This window comes from Zophobas morio, unplaced genomic scaffold, assembly GCF_036711695.1.
Source record: "Zophobas morio isolate AGI-343-1 ecotype UQ-CSIRO unplaced genomic scaffold, CSIRO_AGI_Zmor_V1 ptg000044l, whole genome shotgun sequence".
Classification (NCBI taxonomy): domain Eukaryota; kingdom Metazoa; phylum Arthropoda; class Insecta; order Coleoptera; family Tenebrionidae; genus Zophobas; species Zophobas morio.
Window position 1 is genome coordinate 10,616,100 of NW_026972149.1, and position 26,531 is coordinate 10,642,630.

At 39.0% G+C, this 26,531-nt stretch overlaps 2 protein-coding genes across 4 annotated transcripts in view; both read left to right on the plus strand.

Annotated features, from left to right (window-relative positions):
* The window catches only part of LOC135141921 (uncharacterized), a 118,488-nt gene extending 95,794 nt beyond the window's left edge, over window positions 1-22,694 (plus strand). For 2 of the 3 annotated variants that reach the window (XM_064073516.1, XM_064073515.1), the window contains exons 3-15: window positions 10,629-10,799; window positions 12,958-13,102; window positions 13,200-13,327; window positions 13,748-14,062; window positions 14,185-14,421; window positions 15,329-15,569; window positions 17,093-17,230; window positions 17,294-17,499; window positions 17,832-18,122; window positions 18,227-18,291; window positions 18,806-19,159; window positions 19,267-19,386; window positions 22,106-22,694. In XM_064073516.1, coding sequence (XP_063929586.1) covers window positions 10,629-10,799; window positions 12,958-13,102; window positions 13,200-13,327; window positions 13,748-14,062; window positions 14,185-14,421; window positions 15,329-15,569; window positions 17,093-17,230; window positions 17,294-17,499; window positions 17,832-18,122; window positions 18,227-18,291; window positions 18,806-19,159; window positions 19,267-19,386; window positions 22,106-22,327 — 2,633 coding nt within the window. In that variant the 3' untranslated portion in view covers window positions 22,328-22,694. The remainder of the gene's footprint in view (window positions 1-10,628; window positions 10,800-12,957; window positions 13,103-13,199; window positions 13,328-13,747; window positions 14,063-14,184; window positions 14,422-15,328; window positions 15,570-17,092; window positions 17,231-17,293; window positions 17,500-17,831; window positions 18,123-18,226; window positions 18,292-18,805; window positions 19,160-19,266; window positions 19,387-22,105) is intronic. The other variant, XM_064073518.1, reaches the window with a different exon arrangement.
* Window positions 22,695-25,504: 2,810 nt separating this feature from the next.
* Window positions 25,505-26,410, plus strand: LOC135141896 (uncharacterized). Its single transcript, XM_064073471.1, has one exon. The coding sequence runs from the start codon at window positions 25,505-25,507 to the stop codon at window positions 26,408-26,410; it is 906 nt and encodes a 301-aa protein (XP_063929541.1).
* The last annotated feature ends 121 nt before the right edge of the window (window positions 26,411-26,531 follow it).

Sequence of the window (26,531 nt, forward strand, 5' to 3'; positions counted from 1 at the left end):
GGGGAATTCGGTTTGAGAATATAGCCCATCCCAGTAATTCGGGAGTGTTATAGATTTAATTTAAGTTAATGTAGTTGGGAAGATGTACGTCGCATTAATTTTGTCTTTCCATTTCGGTAAACAATGCAAGTTTAATTAAGCCTTTAATTAATCTCAAAAATGTTTGGTTTTGCGATTGTTGGGGAAGTCGGTTGTGATGAACCCATCAAAGTTGGCTCATTTGAGCCCATGCAGGGGTGATTTATCAAATGATAAACCTCCTTCGTACGAGCTAATAATGCGAGCCCTTTTCAAAGTGAGTTAATTGATGAAAACAATCGTAGGCTTTCATAAAGCCGCATTGAAACGAATGTGAAACTTAATCTAAGTTTGGAATGAATTTGGCAAAGAATGTAAGATAAAAGATTGCTGTGAGAATCAAGTAAATAATGATCTCGGTCATAATTTATGAAAATGGATGGTTATTGGCGGAGATCAATGTCGGTTGTGGAATTTTAGACGGAGTCTATTTTTATGGAAGAAGCGGGATGAAGAATAAAAATTAAGGAACGGGGGTGTTGTTTGACTTTTATTTTCGGGGTAATTTTATGAGGAAAAAGGAGCATTACAGCCCCGACTACCTCTTGAGTCGACGGCCTATGCATTTGTAAAATTAAATAAACATGGGACAGGGAAGGTAATATATTGTTTGGCTTTTATATAAAAAAGACATTAGGCAAATTCTTTTGTCTTAAAATGAGCAGTAATCCTTAGCGACCAGTTCGTCTCCCTTTTTACCGTGTGACAAGAACGAGCGCCATTATTGGCCTTCGGTAAATTACACCGAGGCAATTTATTTAAGATATACAAGGCGAAGTTTTTATTACCTGGAAAATCGATGAAAATGGCCGAATAGTTGAATAGCGTGATTAGATTGTTGATATGCGCAACAATTTAAACAATTTTAAGTTTAAGATGTTTAATAAGATAAAATTTATGTAAGTCGGGCCGAGTTTCGTGTAAGGGAGAATTAAAATCTGAGAAGGCCATTAAAAAAAAGGATTACCTAAATTAAAATAAAACTTTGCTCTAACTCCATCAAGAGGAAATTCGCATTCCACTAGAATGTAGCAGAACATTAAACAATAATTAGATTGTGCGATTGGAACAAGTTTTAAATTGTAAAAATAACCTTGTCAGGGAGAGAGCAAATATCGATCCTCCCCGAAATGGCATTTTTATTAATTTTAAAAAATTGGCATCATAAACTTAAAGTACCGCCCGAGGTGAATTATTTGTTGTACGCTTTCTGCTCCAAAATTTCCCTTTTTAATTCCGCTTTTTATCTGCTTTCGTTCTTAGATACAGGAAACATTTTTATTATTCGTCGGAAATTCATACAACAGACGGAACAATATCGTATGACCTCAGATATTGTTCCCAGAGACGTATATTTTTTCTATTAAACTTGCAGCGCATCGAGCATAAACTTTCTTTGTCTGTTATTCAACTGGTGAAGGAAATTCTTACGCATCTCAGATTTATTTTAACTTTTATTTACATTCTGCAAGGAGGCGAGATTTCCAGATATAATAAATGTTTCGATTTTACACAAGAGGGTTTAAATCAAATGTATATATGAACAAGATATTTTTTTGCTCGTCTTTGAGAAATGATGTTCAAAGAAATGTCAGCAAGAATAATTCATAGATTGAGGAATTTTATACATTGAGCATCTTTGTATCTCTCGTCATTTCTTTCGCGACTAAGTGGCATTCGAGTGTTCTCGAAACCACCTCAAACACACCGTCAAGGACAATTCGCACTTTTTGATAGCCTTCGACATTCTTCGCGTTATTTAAACACATTACGTGCCAACCGGACCCCACGTCGTGATTTATTCCTGCCCACAGGACTCTGAGGGGACGAACAAAAAACTCCCATGATGCACCTTGCTCACTCGACAACCCTTTTAATTCCGGTCGAGCTTACAAAACCCAGAACGCTCTACAATTATTATTTCCAATGATGAAATGCATCCTGTCTTTGTTAAATTACAACTTCTCTTAACTACGCCAAGATTGCGTCCCGTTAAATGTTTACCTTTGTTTCGTATGCGACTTGGCATTGCAACGGAGAACGAATCAGAACTGAATAAGTCAAGTATCAACACGAAATGGAAATACTAAATAAACTCGAGCTGGAACTCATTTCAGGATGTAAATTATATCATCCTCTGTTATTTTAAATATAAAGCAAATTGTAATAATTGAGCCGAAGCTTGCAAAATCTTGACAAATTATAATATACACTCGACACAATCAACACCTAAACTAGCTCTAGTTCAAAACTTACATGCTCGCCGTACGTCAAGCGTGATCGTAATTGAGTTTGGATGTGAAAAGAAGTGACTTCGGGTCGCGAAACCGGATTCCGAATTATTAACAGAAGGCTGGAGCAAATCTACCTTTAACTCTAGATTACTTCGTACGCGGTTTTAAAACCCGACACGCGAAACGTCAAAATTTACCCAGAAAAATTTATCGATCCTCAGGACGAGTCTCCACCGCACAACAATCACCTAACGTTCCAACCATTTTCAACCCTCACGCTGAAATTCTTATTCTAACATAGTTTAATTACTTCGAATCTATAAAGACGTTATAAGTTTTATGCACTTGAAATATATAAACGCAACCTGTATCGACCAACTTGAAATAAAATGGCCGCAGAAGAAAATAACTGATAAACATCGTAACAAAAACTTATCTTTTAATACGAAAGAGTAAATCCAATCTAGAATCTCGATAAGACTACAGTCAACGACATAGCTTTATTAATTAAATGACAAAATTATTTTAAATGTCAACCGCGTCCAAACAAATCATGCGATGGCATGCCCTCAAGTTTTAACAATTACGCGTAAAGGTGTCGTCCATGTTAGTAGTTATTCAACTTGTCGTTGAACTTGGTTTTTACTACCGAAAACAGAGAGTCATTGCATGCGCAAAAATCTCCGATACATGTCTAAAACGTAAACAGTTAATTTAAGTTCTCCGGCAGCGATATTCAGCCACAGTCAGCAACTTTAAACACGACTACGATTTTTCTCACAACTTGAAAGTGCATTTCCGGAACCGCTCGATTTCTCTCAAATAATTAACCTATTTAACTCAAGTTAGTTTCAGGACAAAACAAGCTCAAAGGAAGTACTTTGTGCACAGTTTCATTACATGATACTTCAATACACTTTAAAAGATTCCTGATATCTTTCACGCAATAAAACTTGATAGTAGAGCAAGTTAGAATTCGAGTTGTTTGGGAAAAAATTAGGGGTTCTACCGGTTCTGACAGCTACATAATAGCGGTGGAACGGATTACAACTTCCCTTCAACTAATTGTGGTGTTAAATGTGGCCTTTGAAGTATTAACGGAGAGCAGCAAATAGATAGCGAACTACAGTTAAGCTTCAAAGCACATAATGTTCAATTGTTGTAAACACTTAGCCGTGGGAAAAGAACACAGGACCATCACGTAGACGACATTGATTAATAAAAGGGATGTGCGGTCTGGAAAACCAATAAAAAAGTGCATTCGGTGTTATAATTTAATCGTCGGACATCGATCCGACGAAAATAATATCGTGCGACCGTAAAAATACGTATCCATTAACAAAATCCATGGACAAATACGAAAAAAGCGTTAGTTTTGTGTGCCTTATATCCTGCGTGATTATGAACTGGTTTAAGTTCATAAAGCTAGACCAGTTTTTGTCAACCTGTTCATTACGTTGGTGAATAGCACAGTGATATGCTATATGCTCTAACAAAGCCAACTTCATTTCTGTATTTATATAAATATAAATACACTTGTAATGTTTTGCCACTATCAAGTTTACGCGGAACATATAGTAAGTGACATCTTAGTAAGCGGCGCTTTACGAAGGACGAGAAAAAAACCCAACAGAACTTCTTGATGACCCTCGTAATTTGCTTAAGTGACCATTATTACCAACTGCCTGCCGAGTTTGGCTCACATAATCAAAACTTCCGATCGGATTTATGGCTTGTACTTTACAAAGTGTAGATACAACCTGAAAGCAAAGTTTTACGTCACTTCTACGTTCAGTCAACTAGTGCAAGAGGTTCGAAGGGGAAGCGATTGTTGCTTGCCCACATGCCGTGCGTTCAGGAAATATCACACTATAGTCACCCAGACGTCTATATCTATAGACCCTCCAATCAAACCCTACGTCATTAGACAAATGACGCAACTTCTTTCTTCGTGTGTGTTTTCTCCTTGTCGTCCCTTCCGGGATGTGGGGCCGCTAAATACCTGGCCTCGGGGCGAAATTTTCGTTGTCAGTCCCGATGTTCGCAGCGAGATAAGTCGCTCAGAAAATAACAGCACAACGTAATGAAAATTTAGTTTGTATGAAATTTTTGCTAAACCGTTTCTTCGGCGCTTTGTATCCCGGTGTCGGAGGTGCGATCTGGCTTGTCGTAAATAATGTTAGTTATCCCTTTGCGGGAAAATGAATCTTGGGGTGACGTCAGTAGTGACGCCAAAAAATGCTGAAGGCAAAAGTTGACTGCCAAAACTGACGCGAAAGTATCATCATGGACCCTTTTTGGGACCACTGTCAAAGTTTTATTAAAAATAGTGCTCATTAAAATTTTATGGCTTTTCTAGTATGTACGGCGATGATGGGTGACTGAAAAGCCTGAAGCGGAAGTTGCGATGGATATTCCAGAAAGACCTCGATCGTAAAACATCTAGAAGTTTATGTATGGGTTTAAATAGAGGCCACCTTCGGGAACGGGTCAGTCTCAACCAACAAGAGCAGTCCAAACAATGGGAGAAGTAGAGTCTAGTCAAGTGTGATTAGTCGTGTAAATTCGAGTTACTAAGAAATAAATTGTTGAGTTTTACCCACGCCGATTTTAATCACCGATCATCGTAACACTATCCATGCTACCCGGAGTCAAGGAGTCAAGACTTGGATCGGAACGCCCGTCCGCCTCTACAGCTTGGTCCCCCTCAAGCTTGCCGGCAAAACTAGGTTATTAAAGTGTAATAAAAAAACAACTGGCCCCAGATTTGAGCCCTGGACAACGTTAACATTCATAATAAATGTAGAAGATGTACTGTACATACTGTTTTCTATTAATTATAAGCTACTTAATTAACGATATTAGTTGTTTAGGAATACCAAACCTCTCCAGCTTAGTGAGCAAAATACAATGGCTTATTCTATCAAATGCCTTACTTAGGTCTGTGTGTATCGCGTCAACTTGAAATCTATTATTCAAGACTTTGGAAACACGTTGTGTAAACTGTAGTAAATTAGTTATAGGAGATGTGTTTTTACAAAACCATGCTGTTCTAGGATAACATAACTTTTATCATGAAGGTACAGTACTTCAGTACTGGCCAACTAGAGCAGAAATGAAAAAATCACACGGTATAATTCTTGTGGGTTAACTTTAGACAAATTAGATTTTACAAAACCAGACTTCATTGGAACAGAAATATGATGATAATTGTTTAGTATAATATTAGCAAACAAAGATTGGACAAGTTTTTGTTCACCAAAGGTCAATTTTGGAACGATCTAATAAGACAAAATCTCGAACGGTCGGTTCGGGACCACTCCCCCCACTTTCAATCCCTCTTTGTCCTGCTTCTCCGGATGTCCATCGCATTGATTCATGGGCGGCTCGTGCAGGACTCACGGGTGTTCGTGAATTCCCAGCCTGCTACAAACCGGCTGGTCCTAGTACGTCCACGATAAACTCAAAAATGACGGCACAACAAATTTTAAGGTTAGTTTATCTTGACAGGGTCTAGCGATCGTCTGCCGGGTTGATGTCTGGCGGTGTTGGTGGTCGCAAAAAGCGCGCGATTCGATTCGGATTATAAGGTGCAAGTGCGGAAGGTTCGCGTAGGTCAGGGAAGAAGAGGACCGCGGCATGAGCGCGGATCAAAGATATCCGAGTGGAAATACACACACGGGGAGGCGCGCAAGGAGCCCCGGATCAATACAGCACCTTGAATAATTTATAAAAGCGTTCTGGCCTGCACTGTTCTAGCGGCTTGAGCGTGTCGCCTCCGCCTCTATCCACTTCACCCCATTGTCTAAATAGTTCGCCCTCGGTGTCTCCACGATGACTCACCACTTGCGCGCTCTCCACCACGACTCTCCACTTTCTCCACTTCTTCCGCTCGCCGCCACACGTGCTTATCGCGCCGCACTCCCGCTAATCTCGCCGCCGCCGCTGATAAGCGAATTGACCGAAACGATAAACAACTCTAATGCTATTAACTCGATCGCAAAATCGAACGCGCCATCATTCAAATGCAAGGACGCCGCACTTGACCGACCCTCCCTAATTACCCCGCACACGGAACCCCGGCGCGACGTCTCAATCCGCCCTATGGGTCACGAATCGCCGCTCCGCGAGGATCATCTTCTAAGATCAAAAATTCCATTTGAAGGGAGGGAATAATTCAGATTTTGTCGCTTTTTGACTGCAAGCCCAATAGGGAACGCACCCTCGCAACAAAACTTTTTCATAAATAAACAACGACGGTGCGGATTTGCTCTGCTTAAGACCTGATTCTGCTTCCGCCGACAAATTACGCTTAGCATTTTAAAATGGATGTGTGGATCTTTATAGCTCTTTATTTCTGACGTTTTCAAAGAATTCGATACGTTCCACAAAACGAAGCGTTGTTGAAATAAACCGAATATGATCAAAATTTATTTTTAACAACGCCTTTTTCCACTGCCGAGACACTCTTTCTCTCGATTTTTACACTCTCCCTCATTTGCTGCCTCGAATCTTACAATAACATTTCTCACATTTCTATTTTTATTTACCAGCGAATAAACCCACACTTTTATTCACTTTATTTTCATACAATTCGCCACGCGTTCCCCATTTTTTTATGATTCTTTGCAATCATCACACCCTAACCTTAAATACATGTTGTTATAACGGTTTCTTACATCGTAGTGGGTTGTGAAATTTGCCGCCTACGTGGTTTACTTTATTCGATGATTAATTTATGTGTTTATTTGGTTGCATACAAACAAGGGGCATATAAATAATTTTAAAAAGTGTCACTTCTCGCCTCCAGGAAGTTGGATTTCTTGTAGATAGTAAGGTACTGGAGTTCTTCCACTTGATTTTACTTTATTTACATTTCTAGTACAAATAAATATGTTGACTATGCGCTATCGAAGCCGTTTTCTGGACTTCAGGTTGGGGTACCGATGAACCCTGAAGAATACCTCACGCTTGAAATAGCCTTGGGCAAGACTGTTGTTCCGTTTGATGCTATAACTCACTTACAACGCCGTAATTACGTAATGAAGGATGATAACGGGTGAAAACAGCAATTAATAAACAAACTAAAATCAAACCATACTACAATTAACTACGATGTGTCAAACTGACGTTGAGGATCTAAGCCAACTCTACAAAGCAACCCGGCTATTTTTTAACGTTTCATACCCAAGTAATTTTTAAAGTCTCTTCAAAAAAACATCAAATTACTAAATTTACCGCACTCGTGACAGTTTCATTACATCATCGTAACAACAAGTACGCTGTGAACGAAGTTTAAAGTCGATCGGATTATTTTTAACTTTCCACACCTGCTACAGTTTTAAATTTGATTTTCAACTGTTACTTTTGGAAAGCTCAAACTTTCTGTGTATTGTTTCAATATTAATTGCATCAGGCGTACTAAATGCAACTGGATCAGACTATTTTTAATTTTCTGGATTTACGGTAGTTCTAGTGTTGGTCTTAACGGCTACTCCTAGGAAGTTCGAGCTTTTGTAGGTCACTCTAAAGTTAAGTACGTTATATGCATTAAGTTCTAAGTCCATCGAACTAGATTTAACGCTCCGCGCCCACCATAGTTTCAAGGTTGATTATTAACGATCGTTCCAAGGAAGTTCGCATTTCTATCGTGCCGTTAAATACATTCTCCACACTAACTTTGAAGTCGGTCTAACGATTTTTAACACCTCAGGCTCAAAGCAGTTCCAGGATTAATTTTTTTTTCAAAAATTTTCACACTTATTTTTTGACGTTTGAAAATAGAGTAGTGACTTGTTTACTGAAAATTTCCATTATGGCAATTTCGACAATTCAAATTCGTTGTATTTGAATTAAAGTGAATTTACAATATTGGGCGACACGGCAGTGGAATGAACGTATCAACAACAGTGCCTTTGTAGAGCACTACTTTGTATTTTTACCTATATTGTTTCCGAACTTGACATCCCATTGCTTTGAACTTTGTGCTATTTTTAAAATGGTATTTTCTGCATGTGTGTGTCGGACACACGTAACAACGCTTCGGCAGACCTCGTTTTGGCTGGAGGAAATTGCGTGAAACCGAAAAAGTAATTAAAGCAGCTTATGTCTTATGAATAGGTAAGTTAACTTAGGCCGGTGTTAGTCGAACTTAACTCTGAATCAATAAAATTGCGCCTAAAAGTTTGAATCGTTGCACAGCTGCGGTTCACGATTATCGAAACTAAAACAAAATTACTTATTCAACGTGTCGCTGTTTTACTCTTTTAAATTCAATTTGAGAACATCTGGGGTTCCGTGGATGAATTTATTCGATCGTTAACAGATAGTTTTCTGTATATCTCGCCTAATTAAACATCAGTCCATCAACACATGAAAGGCTAGTTGGCTAGTTTCACCTGACGGCTTTAGTGATACTGAAAGTGCTAACATTTAGTGGACTCAGTTCGTATTTATCTACCAATTTATTTGACCGATGTTAACTGAGCTTTAGTAACGGAATTACAGTAGACAGGCCATACAAATTGGTGGATGCGCCGCGCTATTTCTGTTTTACTCATTTCCGATACTGACCTGGCCTAGAACCCCTAAATACACGTTAACCTGTTTTATGTTTATTATGTAGATCCGGTTTAGAGATAACCGAATTGAAAATTTCATTATTTGACAAGAATAAACGATACGGCCCTTGTTTCCCCAGCGTTTATCGATCATCTCTATCTGACCAATTTAAATTTAACACAAGAAATTTTCATCCGCTTACTTATAGCATACGAGGGACATTATTTTAAATCAAGCGTGTAGTGAGGGTCGATGGAACAACGCGATACAAGCGAGCCCATTTCCGATTCTTACCACATTTTTTTCCAAAAACGACGAGATAGACAGCGATTGGCTTGCCCAGTCGCTTATCGACTTCATGTCCCGACCGGAATCCAATCATTTTTTTAATTTTACCAACTTACAAACAAAAACTCACTTCATCTACGAAACAAAGTTTTAAGAAGAAAGCAACTACCGTTAAATAAGAATATGTAATGACACCAATTACGCTGCGCTCAGGTACACGTTACCGTTATTAATGTGAGCTAAGGATGCAAATGTTGAGTAAGGGTTGTAAGGTCGTACAAGCAAGATCTATGCAAATCGCTCTGTTGGTGCTCAGACACGACACGGACGCTTACGTTACAGATAATTTAATGGCAGCTTCAATCATAATTAATGCGCTATTGCACACTTTAACGGGAAAATTTCATTATGCGCCTCACAAATAGAATTATCTCGGAAAAACGACGCGAAATTGACGATTACTTTTACTCCATCGTGGATCTAGTGGTATTTATCCGCATTCATTCGTTTCTGGTATTGACGTAATTGACTGGCTACGTCATTGTCGTGGGTCGTGCTGTTTTGAAATGTTAATTACGATCTCGGCTGTTTTTGTTGATTTGGACCACCAGAGTGGAATGAGTGGGGGTTCGATCGTTCGCGTGCAACTTGAATTGTCGGTTGGGGTATTACGCTGAGTGAATACTTGATTTTTGTTTTTTGTTTTGATTCGGACTTGCTGTTCGGTGTCCAGAAATTTTTCGACGATTTATCTTCATGTATTATTTATAAGTAGTTGGACTGAAACAATTTTATACAAAGTTTGACGTCACAGGGGTGTAAACTGCAACAATAATTTATTAATAGTCTTTTGTTTTTAGTATTGACGTACCGGTTCTAATTGACTGGTGACGTCATTGTCGTGGGTCGCGGTGTAATAAAATGTTAATTGCGATTTTGAGTGTTTTTTGTCGAATTTGGAGTGACGCCGAGTGAATACTTTTTGACTTATAATGCGACAGTTTATTTTAATCTATTATTAACGACGTTTCTAGTTGGAACGAAAACAACTTTATTGAAGTTTGTGGTCACAATGGTGGAAACTGCAACAATAACTTGTTAATAAAAAGTTCTATGCTAGGGTTGGTTTCTTTTGAATTAGTTACGTTCCGTGCATACGTCTTTACGTCTCAAGTTGCACACTTTTGGAGTGTAAACACAGAAGAGAATTTTCCGGAGTATTAAAACTAAGATTAGTTGGTAGAGTGGGGTACGGTGAAAATCTGGTTCGGTGTGGGAAAATGAAAGAAAGCTTCTTATTCGGCATGAAATTTTTAGAGTTGTTGAATATAAAATAAAACAGAAAGTTAAATAATCCCTGCTCTATTATTCAGAACGGCTGTCAGACGATAGGTTGTAGTGATGTTTTGTAAATTCGAAAGTCTGTTAAAGCCGTAAATGTTTTAAGAGTTTGAAACTTTTTTTCAGTGGCGTGCTCAACAGTGACTGTAACGAAATGCCAGGCAGCTCTTCGCACTCTTCAAGCTTTTCCATTCTTCAAGCCAACATGTCTGTGTCGAGAACCTCACGCAGATCCAGAGTGCAACTCCTTCAGGGACTTTCTCTTCGATCACCCTTGTATATTCGTCACAAAAAAAGGTAAATTTCCTCCGTAAGAAAATATTAATGTGTCAATATTTCACCACTCGGATATCATATACAGAGACAAACATTTCGGTATGAATAAGTGAAACAACAAATAAAGTCAATCAATCGAGTGTTTACATTTCATGTTTTACTGATCAAATATGAATGTAGAAGCTCCCATTCTCGACAAAAATTAGAACGCGTTAATGAGCGCTAATGCGGGGGAATCCAAAGTTCGTTATAAATGCAAAACTTTGTGATTATAAATTAATCGGGAGTTTTTCGTTGTTTTCGGTAAATGCTTGATCCAGAAGAGCGGAAAAGTTGAAATGCGAAAAATAACAAACGAGTTGATTAAAATTTCCCCATGGCCACTTTAGACGTTTCAGGGTCCAGCGAGGGATGCAGCGATAAAGGGGTGCATTTTACGGAGGCATCTTGATGTCGAATTCGTGTTAGCCGGTATGGCAAGTTTATGAACCGCCTTAAAGTAGGTTCTTCTCAAGATATGTAGGCCCCTCGAAATTTTCAACCGGCGAGTAATCTAATAATAAAATTTGAAAATATGTATTACCTTCGTCGTAAAATTTTGACGTAACGAACGGAAATGAGGCTGAAAACGATAGGGCAGAAGGAGAGCGCGGCTGAGGACATAAAGTTTTTCCTCTTCCAACGCGCACTCATAGGGTTGTAGCTTCCGGTCACTCTAATCAAAAGGGACAATGTGCCGGATTTAACTAAATCTAGACACCTGAATGAGTTTCCACTATTTTCCATTAATTTTAAAGTCCGCTCACGAAAATCTACCGCCCGGAGAATATCTATTAAAACTAACTCTGAAAAATACCACGCGAGAAGTCATATTTCTTGGCGACGAGAGAAAAATTGTGATCATATTTCACACTTCAGGAATTTGTTTTATTGAAATTAACGAAGCTAATTTGGAAATTTCGTTGTGTCGACGACAACAACGACGACGACGAGGATCTCTCTCGAACGCTGATTATTTAAAACGGATGTCCACAGGCGACGGCACAGAATTAAACTATTTCTCTGTTTGCGAAAACCGGACGCGCATTAAAGCTAGTAATTATTTAGAACTAGTTCAAGAGTGCAAATGGATTTTTCGCTTGGAACAACAGATCGGAAGCCACTCTGGTGCCCGCTCATTTCCGCATTTTCGCATTTTATTCGCCGAGACATCTAATTCTTTCTATCCGCGCGGTGCACTTTGTGGAATTTTAGGAGTCGTTTTGAAAAGTATCTCACATTGGCGAGAGCTTTTCTCCTCATTTTCTACTAGTCACTCACGTAGAGAAAGCGAATAAAAAAATAAAACTCCTTTTAGTCAGATAGTCAACTTCACGCAAAACAAATTATAGAGCAGCATGCGGAATAAATTTTCGCGTTTAATTTGAAATTCCATTAATTGATACGGCTATGAGATACGGTGACGCGAGTGCCGGCTAATTATATACATATTATGTATATTATGTGTGTGTGTATAATGCAAAGTCGTCAGATTGTTGAAACATTAAAATAAAAATTAGTTGTTTGATTAGTTCTTGCACCATCACCGGGCCTGTTATTGACAGATCTCTCTTTAGACAGTCGCGTATATCGATTAGAGCTAGGAGATAAGGAAGGTCCTGATTTATACTTTGTGCTTTTCCCGAGCCTTCGCAAGTCTTCGCGATCGGTATCGTTTTGATGTATTCGGTCTAATATGATGCTTGTGCTTGGACGGTCGAGAATTGTTTTAGTTCCGTTCGTTAAACGTAACGCCGACGTCCGGATTGAAGAATGGGCACATATTACAGATCGCGTTTAATTTGTAGTTTGGACTATCCCGGCGAGAACCTCAGCCATAAATATCGTCCGGTCGCATTGAAATAGGCAATTGGCCGTCTTGTTGAAACGTATGTTTTCGTTGTTTTCCACTTCCGTTCGTGATTGTCGGTCCAACGCGTTCTTCGCCGCGAGCCGAACTTTTAGTACTTCCTTTTTTAGTTCGACTTGTTTGATTGCTTTATCGGGCGTCGCGATTGAGGAGAGAGAAACGCAATTAAGTCCTAAAACTCTTAGCCGGTTTTCACGGTAGCGGCGATATCATAACAGATAGATGGATATATAGATAGACAGAAAGTAGTAATTTTGTGGTTCATTTTAGAGAAAGATCCTTACCCCGTGGACGCTTTGCCGACTTGCAATTACGCCTTATCCGTATGCCAACAAGAAGGCAAATGTCTAAAACTGTACGAGGATTTCAAATCCAACTGCAAGGTGCGAGATAACAAATGTCGCATGGACGATAGGTGAGTGAGTTAGCGGTCGGGGGGAGAGAGAGTGGAGGAGTAGTGGTCTCTAATCCTCGGGTCGTTTTCGCGGAATGAAACGTTTTCCGTCTTCCAGAGATCTGTGTCACAAGTCATGGACGAATTTGCGTCGGTCGCCTATGTTCGGCTGCATATGTCCGAATAACCATAACAAGAAGCGATGCGATCGAATTTTCAGCATGGTAAACCACAACCCCTGCGTGGGTAAGTAGGCCTTCCGATCCTCCTCCGACCATCTTGTGCGGCTGCTATATATCCCTTTGATTCTGACCCTACAATCTGATCAGTTTCTTCCAATCCTTTAATCCGATGTGCCTGCACGATCACAGAGAACGTTGATTTAATTCCACGTTAAGGAGTGAATGATACCGTGGCGATAGAATGAAAGAAGGTCTATTGCTTGGAGGTGGAATGTCAGGGAGAAAGTCGTCCTCGTTCGAAATTCGATTGTTTGTTATTGCATGTGGAAGTGGGTTTCCTCTTGCACTTGTTCCGGAATTTTGAGCCGAATTTGGTCAAGTAGCACAAGAGCATGTCGATGTCTGTATTATATTCCATTACAAACAACCACCTCTGAATCCCACCGTCCGGTGACTCTTCTTTTCTTTATTTACTTTGTTTCAGACATTCTTCCACCTATTCCTGAACAACCTGAACCCGCACAACCCCCTCTAGACCCCGATCAAGACTTTATTAGGAATTTCTGGTCACCACCTACCAACCTTTACCCTTACTTTTTGTTCCCATCTTCATCGCACGGCACAGCCCACGGCACTTTCCGCACGCACAGCAACACCGGCACATTCACTGGCATGGGCACGGGCACGGGCACGGGCACGGCCACAGGCACCGGCACCAACAGCACGGCCTTTGGCTCTCACTCGTCCGTAGAAGAGACGCTCGTCACCTCCTTACAGTTTCCAGAGCTCGTCGTTCCGGGTGAGAGCGCTTTCTCTACAAGTTACTACTTCTGTACAGTATAATGTTTCCTTGGTTGTGTCTTTCGCCTTGTTAGCGTAGCGTCAGATCGGTGGACTTCATTTCAGTTAAGCTGATTTCAGCTTCGGACAATACGTCTGCCTCATTTGACTACGGGCTAGGCAATGCCATTGTCGAAAACCCGCTAGTAGACGCGGCCAACGGACTGGACGCGCACGCTGACCACAATCACATCAGTGTGAGTGTCTTAAGGAACAATGGGAAACCGTCGGTGAGCTCTAACATCAGTCCGTACCCGGAGGATCTCGACGGGTCTGCAGGCGGTGCCGGAGTTTCCGCTCAGCACCAGAAATACCCAAGTAGGTATACGAGCGCCGCGACTCCGGGGCTGCACGACGAGCTCTTGGTGGAACCCCGGAGTTTGGCCAGTCCGGTCGTCGGGGCGTTCGAGGGACACGCGGGTCGACCGGGCAGGCGGCGGCGGCCAGGCTCACTCCACCACACCTGGGTTGTATGTAATGTCTACCATTACGCTTTTCATAATGATGCTATATCCAACCGACTGTACCAAAAACGCGACAGCCCTTCCTTCTTCAACAGGAGCATCATTGCGAACGGCTTAATGCGAAGGTGCACATTGCCTCGAACTTTGGTAGTGTGGGAAAAGTCCGTGTGTAACCTGGGTCCTTCGTCCTGCGTCGCGTCCGTTCGGCCTAGTGCAGAGTGCATGCGAGTTCAGTAAGCCTTTAGCCAGATTCTTGAAATTCAATAGAAGTCGTGCACATGTTTGATGCACTTCGTACCCCGGCACGTAGAACCATCTGCATGGTCTCTTGTTTGGGGATCGCACGTATTATTACTTTATATATATTATATATACATTACATTATATCTCATGCGCTCGACTTGTGCAGAATGATCTACTACTGGTAAACTTATCCCTTTGATGCACCGGCCCCGGACCTCCGCCAATCCATCTCGGCATGTCATTTTTCGTATATTGCTCGACCGCTCCCACTAATTATTAATTGAAATTTCAATTTCGTCCCACTAAATTTTTCAAGTCCTCTCCAGGACCGTCGTGCAATTATCATTCAATCAACAAAACATCGTCGTCGTCACTTTACGATTTACTTTGCCGCCGAGCATGCCGTGCATCTGTACATTAAGAGCCAAGACAAATAAAGTAAATCGAAATCGACAAATTTGAGTGTCAGACAAACACACCCCTTCTGAACGACCCTCAGTGAATAGGGCTCCTTTCAGGTTCGACTGACCATAGCCGTTCAGACTCGAACGAGGTAGCAAAGATAATATTTCAAAGCACCTGCCACTTAGCCATGGAGAGCTGCAACGGCAACTACCACTGCAAAGTCTCGCTCAACCCCATATTACATCACTGCGACATATCCAGGTGCAACAGAAACTCCTGCATGGAAGCTCTGCAGAGTTTTTACAGGAAACCCTCGCTCCCTTGGAACGTCGAAATCGCCTTTTGTCTTTGCAAGTACGCTTTGTTTCATTACGTTGCCCAAGGTCTACTACTCTACACCACACAGTTAAAACACGAATTAATTAACGACCCCAAACAAACGATACTTTCCACATAAACACCTAATCTCATAACTACGACATTCTGATATCAGCCAACCATATCAGCCTCGACACTTCACCCTACCCAATAACACTGGCTCGTCTATAATATAGTAGAAGACACGGATCCCTACAATTAGCTCTCCGTCGAGACGACTATTTCGCTCGACCTCGACGTGCGTCGCCATGACACCACAACTCAAAACTCGCTCACGTCCTAATCTCGCCGTCTTTTCAAAAAAACCCCTACTGTTCTTAAAATGGCGCTTCGTTCTTACTAAAAATGAACAAAAACCTAACCAATTTTTTTTTTTTTTTTGACAGGCGTTATATGTATATATGCTATTTCGACAACTCGAACTATAATAAAATCGATAACGCTAATTTGTTAGGTAGCAACAACCAACCGATAAATACATACGCAGCCCCGTTTCAGTGTTTAGAAGCCGGAATTTCATCGCCCACTACTGCTGCTAGTAACAGATTTAATTTGCACTAGACGTTGCCATATAACCTCTTAACGCCACCATACGCGAAGATTTCAGGCTTTCACTTAAAGTGCGGAAGCTGCTGAAAAATAACTGAATGTTGTCAATAAATTGGACAAATTTTCTCCCATGTCGAATTTTTATTAAAAAGAAGAAGCAAAATTTTCACTGGTCCTTTTTCACGGATTTCACTCGGCTCGCTTTTATCCAAGGAGTTTGTTAGTGTGTGTACCTGCAAAATATTTTAAAACCGTTAGCTTGCAAATGGAGTGTTCACAATTCAGGCGGACTTGATTCACTATATTTTATTAATGAGAGTTTCTTGAGACGAAGGCAGCTGCAAAAAGATATGATTAAGTAAAACAATTCAAAGATGTTGTTTACGGGAGAGAATTTTCCGTTTTTCGCATGCCCAAGTAATAAATGATGAATATTGAGGAGCTAACTGAAAATATGGATTCTGTAGTTCTCAATTTTGCAAGCTTTATTGAAACTAAGAAGTTGCCAGAGCGAACATTGAAAACATGGGAAATTTTACTCAATTACACCCAACAGTAACCGAAAACTTTGTTATTATAATGCTCCGTACACGGTGTTTCAAAGGAATGGAACCGGTTTCTACACTAATAATGACAACAAGTATTTGCACTAAATAATATATGTACATATGCATGTATATCGTTTGTTAAATGCCAATATAAATAAATATACCTAATTTAAAACTATGGCGTTCCGTCCTTTTGAAACATTGTGTACAAACATAACATTTTACTAATCGTCCCATCCTGCCTAAAACACACCACAACCGTAAGTATAAACATTTAACACTATTTACAGGTACATCAAAACATGCCATGTCGCAACTACACTACATACAAGTCAAAATTTGACGAGTCTTCTACTATACTACATTTTCTAGATTTTCACCTTAAAATGGCTTATGTTTTAGAAAAACAGACAATAAGCAAGACAAATGTTTAATAGCACAAGAAAAACTGCACCCAGTTTGTGCCCAGAGAATTGAAGGTTCGCCACAGCCCACTTGTCTCTCGTTGGCCAAAAGCTGTCGCGAGAATAAAGAATGCAGGTAAAGAATTAACGAAATTACAAAATGCGGGCTCAATCACACTATGCGCGTTATCTTTTACAGATCCCGTTTAGAATATTACGAACAATCGTGTGCAGTTGACAGCGTTACGAAAAAGTGTGCTGGTTCACCTGCGGATTGTAGGACGGCCATGTTGGGTATTTTGGGTACAAACCTTAGGGCCACTTGTGCCTGCAAGGGGACAGATATGACTGAACTGTATGAGTGTTTAGGCTGGCAAAGACTCCTCTGGGTCAATCCCTGCGTAGGTAGGTGCTGGCACGACATCTAAATCGCACATTATTGCGTTAACTCTCATAAAAACGAGCGCGCGGGGTCTGAATTTAGAATTGTATCGTGATGACGTCAGTGTCATTTTGCACCTACTGTGCAGTTTTTACGCTCGGAAATGGCCGGTTTGGCTTCACCTGAAGACAAAGCGTTGAAATTCCGAAGTAAATTCGTTCTAAATTCGTGTGACGGCAGGCGAAGAATGTGCTCTTGTTAGATTAACAGTTTGAAAAAATCCCCTTTTGTTAATATTCCGCCCGCGACTTGTGGACTTATCGCCCTTCTCTGAACCGCATGTTGCTCCTTTTAGTGGAATCTCAAAAGGATTTTCATATGAAAAAGGCGGCCGAAATGGCTGCACTCACAACCCCTTCGACTACCAAAGCGACGACACCTTTGGAAGTCCGAACTCGGCCCAGCTTCGCCATTCATCATATCACCGTGATGACCGCCACCGAGGCGCCGCTCCAGACGCGCGAAAACACAATCGCCGAATTCATTCCGCCCCCGCAGCCGTTCATCCCCACCTCCACCACCACGACTACCACCACCGCGGCCACCACCACCACGACGGCGATGGCAACGACGACAATTCCTCCAAGTAATTAATTTCGTTTAATTATATCGCATCCAATTAATATAACGAGGCTGCTGCAATGCTTCCGCACACGTACGTGTGCCATTCTAAACGACTTTTGTTTCCAGAGTACTGTGTGTTCCCGAGGCCACAATTTCCCAACCAATATATAAAAGAAGGTTCATTTAAAAGGGTAAGCATTCAGACTGTGCACGTGCACTTCACCTCGCCCGGAAAAGTACCGTGAATAACCCACCCACTCTAATTAACCGATCTCCCAAAGACGCACTTCGTTATTCCGCTGCTCTGCACACCCAACGACCGGTTAATCGAAAAATCGCTCCGTCAATGCGACACGTGGAATTCCACACTTACGGAAAATTCTCACAATGCAACAGTCGTATTGATCAGCTCGCGCAGGTTAGATCAGAGTCGGTTGCGTTCGTTGTGGATTTTAAAGTAATTTTAGCGTGATGTGAGCGAACACGCTCTCGGATTTGCCAAATCGAGTGATTTCTCTCACAATAACGCTTAGTTTCAATGTGTTTGAAAATGAAGAAGCGGAATTTGTTAGCACAGGACCGATTATTCAATTAATCGATTTGCGAATGCAAATCCCAACTCGGCAGAACCTCTGTAGAATGTAAATCCGAAGAACGTTCTATTGTTGCAGGCGCTTAATATCTCCTAACTGTTTGTTCTTTCAGATATATCACGAAGATGAATTCGAATGTTCGGACGTTTGCGAATGTGAAATAGGGGAAAAGTTATCCTGCAAAACCATTTGTATAGATCGAATGCCTTGCAAAACAGAGTTCGCATACTATAACCACGCTGCACCCGCCTACCAAGCTTTCCGAGGGAGGTGTTTGTGTTACTCTGGACGTTTTATTTGTATGAAACCATCCCCTAGCGATTACAACTTACCGCAAGGAGTTTTTCTATTTCTTGGATATAGCGAAGTTGATGAAAGGAAACTTAATATAAATCAAACCAGAGTTGTCGTTCAAGATGTTGTCCGAGTTTTGCAAAACTTTATCAAAGAAGAGGCCGTCAACGGAGTAAGACTCGTTCCACCTCTTTATTACACCCTTTAAAAACCCAACCTGACATTTCCCGACCACAAAAAGCGCCACCATTTACTTTACTGATCACTTTTTTTTTTCAGACTCTTTGTACGCTGGAATTATTTAACATGACGAGAGAGAATGTCATTATCGTCGGGAAGTTGTCGGACGAAGTTGATTATAGTATGCTGTCTCCCATGGAAAGTTTAACTAAAGAAAAGGTAAATACAAGTATTTGGCGTTTGTTTAGCACATTAACAGCTATCGATCTTCTGTAGGCTTAAATAAATTATTCTAATAATACCTTTTATTTACATGCCAATACTGTACACATACAATATGGTTCGATATCGCAACCATTACGTTACCATTGCCACTCACATTTGAAAATTTTTGTGCACGTTTTTATTTTTACGATTTTTTGACATCACTGTAGAGTGAAGACGCTATTTTTGTATATTAATAAAGTTTTGTGGCCCTATTAAGATTATTTGAGCCAGTAGTAGTGAACTATCAAACAGACTAGAGAATAACCCAAATCCGCCCCTGTTCACCCGTTGTCGACCACCAAGCGTCGATATTGATTTTGAAATTCTGAATTTCATTTCAAAATTTTCTCGAAGCTTTCAAATGAACCTAAAAATATCGAATAAATCTTCAAGCTCTTCCTTTTTGAATTTCAAGTCTTTGGCATTATTTCCGAAGTTCGGTCTTAAATATGTAGAAACTTTGGAAGTTTCGACTTTTAAACTTTGAATCTCGAAGCTCTGCGATTTCAGTGTTAAATATCTTGAAGGTTAGAATCGTGAATTTCCAAGTTTGCGTCGAAACGACATCAATTTGCACCTTTGACAATACCCGTGAAATTTCGAGCTTTAATTCTTAAAGCTACGGGTTTGAAGTAGACAATTTTAATCTCATGGTCTGTATTTTTACATTTTAGAAAGATCGATGTTTTAGCATTACTGTTAAGGTCAAACTTTCGCGTTTCAATTTTTGGCTATTAATTTTGGAGCAGCGAGAATTTCAAATCCTCCAGGCAACTCATCGTTTTTTAATTTTACTCTAATAATTTTTAAGCGTCGAGTTAAATTTAACTTTCAAATTTTAAATGGTGAAGTTTTAAATTTTTAAACGCTGGACCTTTGACATTCCTCCCACAATTTCAACTTTGAAATGTGCAAGCTTGTATATTAATGTCGAAATTTCGTTAACCTGCGACCTTTGTGCAGAAAAGCTTTGATGTTAGTATCGAAGCTGCGGCTTCCGAGTCTCGAAGTTTGATTTTCGATTTCGAAATTTCGACGATAATCCACGAAGTTCGATGTAGCTGCGAGATTTAAAAGTCGAGGATAATCTCGAAGCTCCACCTTTCCTCAGAGGAACGTCCTCGTTACGCGTTTGTAATTGTCGACCTCAACCTACCCGAATTTTGTGGTTCAAGATCAATACACAATATGCACAATAGCTTAACCAGCGCTCTACCCCTACTCACCATTTATTTTTCCCTCCGTGGAAGGGTTGGCAAGTGTTCGCTTCATGAAGCTATTGTGCGTCGGCCTTTACCACATCACTATACAGTCAACAAGGCTCTATAGCAGAATTTAACTTCTTGATTTCGTCAATTATAGGACAATGGGCCGATTTATTTCGCCATAAATAATAAATTTCAGACGTTTTACCAGCAGCGATTATCGTGACAAAGTGTGCCACTTACAAAAACTACAACCCTAAATCACTTTACGCGATGAAAAATGGTCGAAATCATTCTTTGTGTACTCTTGTAATTACGAACCGATCTTTCCAAGGCCCACACGTGTGATTATAATTTTCCTGTTTATCAATTTGGAGGGTTCATGGACAGCGCCATAATAAATGGAAATTTGGTCTCTTTTTGAAACTTCGCTGTCGCTCGTTTAAGACTACGACAGTCGTAAAAACATTTATTTTATTTTACGGGCTATGGGGTTAAAATTTTCACGATATTACCTTTTATATCAGTTGCAAAGCTACAGTAAAAAATATAAGGCCCGTTAATGATACAATAAGAAAACAAAGTTACTAAAAGAAACTTCGAACACACAGGTACGACGTAAAAACAATTGGGACAAACTTACGCAGGGACGGAGTTAGGCTAAAGTAAACCGCTCGAGGTTAGTTACGTACGTGACCGCATTGTACTACCGTTACACTTATCTTTTATTTACCGCCACTACGGCCATTATTTCGCCATTATTAATTTAGTAGACGAGGCATAGATCTGCGCAAAATTGAAACCGAATCGAATGCGCCAATAACGCAAAATTCAGCCGGTTCAGTAGCGACAAACAACGCTGACTCAGCATTAATTTGAACGTGGAACGGTTGACACTATTTATACAAAAAAATACCGATTTACACAAAAACAGTGTGTTTTATGGCGACAAACCAAACAACGCACATTTTATTTAAAATAGGTCAATAATGGAGAATTTAGCCGGCCAAGTAGCGACAAATAACGCTGACTCAGCATTAATATTAGCTTGAACGGTTGACATTCTGTAAGAAAAAACCGATATGCTACAGGCGCGGTAAAAGTGAATTTACAAAAAACTGTCCTTTGTTTTGTTATAAACCAAACAATAAGTAAATCGCTCCTCTGTTCGTAAATTAAATTTCAAGTGCTTTCAATTTAATAACGTTTAGACTCGAATGAAAATTCATGACAATGCTAACAGCGAAACTGCATTATTCTTAACTTCTAATGTGTTGTAATATTCTATTTGAATACCGCTACACCACTAAAGCATAATTGCATACATATCAACCGAACCATGAGGAACAGGAGACGATGAAAATTAGATTATCTGTAGAGAATACGGACCTTTGCTAATAATTTAAAATAAAGAAAAAAAAATCCGGTCAGAATACCGACGTGTAGTGATTTTTTTGTGTTTTCAGGAGCAGTGTGCCCAACTGCTAGAAATAATAAGTGATAGGATAAATTCTCGTAATCCAGACTTCATATCCCACCTGCTGCTGTCAATTTTCAAGATGGCGGAAGTGGAAATTGTGCAGATAGAGCCAAATTCGTCAAAAACGTATTCGTTAGCTCAGCATTTATTAGTTTCGATATTATTTTTAACAAAAATTATTCAAAAGCTCCTAACTACACCATCGTGACATTAAGACTGTTCTTAAAGTAAGCACAATTCAATACATATCCTTTTACAATGAAGATTAATAAGTAATCTAATCGACATGAAGTGTCAAGTGGACACAAACTATTTGGTTAAATTAAAATAATCACTCTGTACATATCAGTGTTGACTGTTAATATTAGTTTGTTATTTATAGGTTAGTATAGTCGAATGTCATTCCATTATCGTTTCTAAAGTATTGCTCAGATCATGTTTTAACCGGAGTGTGTACATTAAAATTTCATCCATCTTGTTTTCGTACATCCAATCACGTACAATCTTAAAATGTCTTCCTATGTGAGTTATTGACATCTACTCAGCCAGACAACTTTTTTATGTTATATTCATAATGCTTTACTAAAATGTCATGGCTTACATAAATTGTATGCATATCATAATAGCTTTAACAACGTATTTTATTTTGCTACAATTATATTTTGTAAAATTATACAGGGTCAATGTCCTTCAACAACCCTACCTAATGCACTTACTTAAGCTACTACACCAAAATTCACTTAACTAATTAGCAATTATTATCGTAAGTTCCCCTAAATGTTGTATGTTATCATGTATGTATGTAAGTAGTTTGTAATGGTTGCAAAGCAACGCACTGGTGTGTGTACAAGCAAATCAAAACATTTTCGCGCCATAACTTTCCCTCCACTTTGAAACGTCAATACATTCGAGCGGGAAATTTGAATATCCCCTAGCTTACAATTTAATGATGGAGCGAAAACGTTATGATTTGATACCTTGCTAAAACCTGGACCATTTTTGTATCTGTCACTGAGTTGGAGGGCATTGAGTAAACTAATTTACTTATTTCAACAATGACTGAATCCATAAACATATCTCTCATGTATTTATGACTTAGCTAAGTTTTAGATATTTGTAATTAGGTTAAGACTACACTTATACGATGCACTCTAGGCACAATTTTAGAAACACATTGTTAAATATACACCTATGCTTAAACTATTGTTATCCTGAGAAACTCAGTATTTGTTATAAATTCCCAGCAAGCACGTTTGAACTTTTCAAAGTGAACTGTCTAGCGACAAAAATTATATTTTTACAAAATTGTATAGTTATATATGTTGAGATTTGTTAAAACATTTGTATAGCGTTGTTTTCATGAAAATTCCGACATCAATTCCAACATGCACTAACTAGTTTAATTACATCCATAAAAGCTGTGTGATATTTCGAATTTTCATGAAATTGTTAGAATTTACACCTCGTTTAGATTGAAGCTTGTAGAGCCAACCCGTCCATAAAAATTGGTTTGACGAAATTAGTTCTCTCGTGTTTGCGAACTTACACTAACTATTAAAGACCCTCATTGAACCAAACTTGGGTCAATCAGTGTATTATAATGTAAAGTATAGGAAAATTGTTTATTTCGTGTTGTTATAGATCGGTATAATAATTGTTAGGTAAATGATGGTGGTATATTGTGGCCATGCCACTTAGCCAAAATAAACATATCTATAGTCTAAACCATCTTAGACCAACACGATAACGGTAGCTTGCTTTATTTGTCTATGGCCTTAGTTATTTGAGTGTGTTTTACGTGTGCTTTGCTTTCAATCAAATAGAAATTATACCATGCGATGCACATTTTACTACAGATGTTTTCATTGAAAGAGCCTCCTTTACCCATTACTTTCTTTTTTGTTGGATGTAATGTTAATACTTTTTAACGGCATAGACTATGTAAAATAAAACTGTTATATATATATATATCAACGACTTTCATTCCATTCCACCACCACCAGTGAGAAATAAATAGCAAATTGGACATTGAAAACACAAAAGAAAAACAACAAAGTATAAAAACTAAAGAAATACTCATATACTTACCTGAAAAGTGAAAAGAATGTGACAAAAAATGGAAGCTAAAGAAAAAAAGCTAAGTAAGAAAAATTGAGAACAAGAGAAAATACAAAACATTTGAAAATGTGCAGCACAAAGTACGTTTGAAAGAGAAACAACAGTAATAATAGAAAATTATACTTAGACAATTCTGACGATGCTTTACTGAGTCTGACAACCGCATATTGTCAAAATTTTCATTAGTTTTGTTAGGCTGAAGTTTGTAAATATTAGATTACACAAGTTTGAAAAACAAATTCTACATTATGTTTATTAGAGACTATGTAGAGTTTTGGACCTTCATAGGTCTGTAAAAATAAATTAGCACTAATACCGTAAAGAATACAATACTCAAAACATTCTGGTTCACGTTGACTTAGACATCGTAGATAGGCAGCCAGTAATACTTCAAATCTGTTCTCATTTAGATAAAAACAAGCTTAAGACCCAGATATTAACACCGAAAGCAAAACGGGTCATTTCAAACCCTGAATAACATATAAAACATCGAAAAGAACCACTTTTAACATCCATCTCACCCCATGTCTTTCGCATTTCCATGATTGGCAGCACTGCCGCACAAACAATCATCGAAAATACACGTAATTGTCCACGAAATGAAGACATTTCCTATCGTTATTCTTTATATGTTTTATTTATTTATCTAAAATTATAAATCAGCAGATCCACACAAAACTTGGGCATGCGCTAACGATTCTGTGTCATATGACATTTGTCACTGTGATGTCACTGATTCAAATTGGAATTAAAAAAAAATATATGGAGTTTGCATTTAATTTGTTATACTGAGAGAGTGTGGAAGTTTTGGTGTTTTATGGTTTTATTCTAGTTATTGATAGGCAACCAGTAAAACATCAGTTGTATTTCTATTTTTTTTTTCATTTCAGTGTAGGGTCTAGGCTATACGATGAACGCTATTAAGCTAGAGAGCTTATTTTAAGACACCCCATTTAATGGCTCAACTCTTTTATCCTGTATCAATGTAAAATTCATTTCTCTAAACACAAGAGTGAACGTAAATTTTCTGAAAATTTGTAAATATTACCTATTCATGTAGGTAATTTCAATATGGCGACAGATTAATATCCGTCGCCATATTGAAATATGTTTACGAATGTGGCGTGTAGGAACCTGACCGTAACAGATGAAATGGTAGCACTGCTTAGTCGTCATTTGCACATTTTTTTGAACAATGTATGTTTTTATGTAGAAAAAGTGTTCTAAGTTATATCTCAAACAACGCACATACATTTTAATAGAAATCATGCCACAAGAGAAGATTAAAACGCCAATAACGGTCCTTTTGGAATTGACTCAAAAGTGTAAATATAGTCTGCCTAATTATAAATTCAGTGACGGTCCGATTTATTATGGAAATACGTTTCACTGTGAAGTTGAAGTTGCAAACGTTTTCGCAGTCGGTTTTGGGCATACGAAGAAAGAAGCTAAACAGAGTGCTGCTAGCAACGCTCTGGAGGAACTTGCAGAGCAAGGATCGCATAACGATGGTCCTCAGGAGATCGATTTGACTTCAAAACCAACTGAAAATTTTATTGGAGCCCTAAACGAACTTTGTGATAAACTTAAATTTATTAGGCCTATTTTCAGTCATGTATCTATTGTGGAACCTCAGTGCCGTATATTTACTTGTGAATGTAAGGTATTTTCAATGATTACTGAAGGAAGGTTTAGCACCAAAAAGCGGGCTAAGCAGTTGGCAGCCAAACATATGCTAGACAAAATTCAAAATATGTCTCCAGGAAGTATAACTGATTTGCAGAAGTTAACTGTTAAGGACTATAAGGCTAGAGAGGAATACTGTAGGCTAGCTAGCGCTTTGAAGGTAAATTTAGAAAGTGGAAAAACTGAAGATATCACTCAGATGTTTAGAAAACTTATGGAAGAGCAGCACGTAAGTTATGACGATTTTAAAGAACAGTTTCAAAAAAGAGATCTAGCGGGATTGAACTACATATGCGCCAGGCTTGGTGTTAAGTATGATATGACTATGTTGCAAGAGAATCCGCCTATGGCTTGTGCCCAATTTGGGGGCGGCAAATTCACGTTAATGGCGCTAGGAACGACCGAGGAGAGCGCTACACGTAATTTAATTGACGAAATTTATATAATTCTAGACGTTTATATCGGCATGTCTGATATACATGATTAGATTTTCCAAGAAAAACTGAGAATTGGTTATCCAGAATAATCAATTTTCTGAACATTTAGAAGCTAAACGTTGAGTATCTTGATTACACTGTGTAACAAATTTATCTTTTGGATATTTCGAA

Excerpts from the sequence above, each read along its gene's own strand:
- LOC135141896 (XM_064073471.1), top strand. The coding sequence starts at position 25,505 with ATGCCACAAGAGAAGATTAAAACGCCAATAACGGTCCTTTTGGAATTG.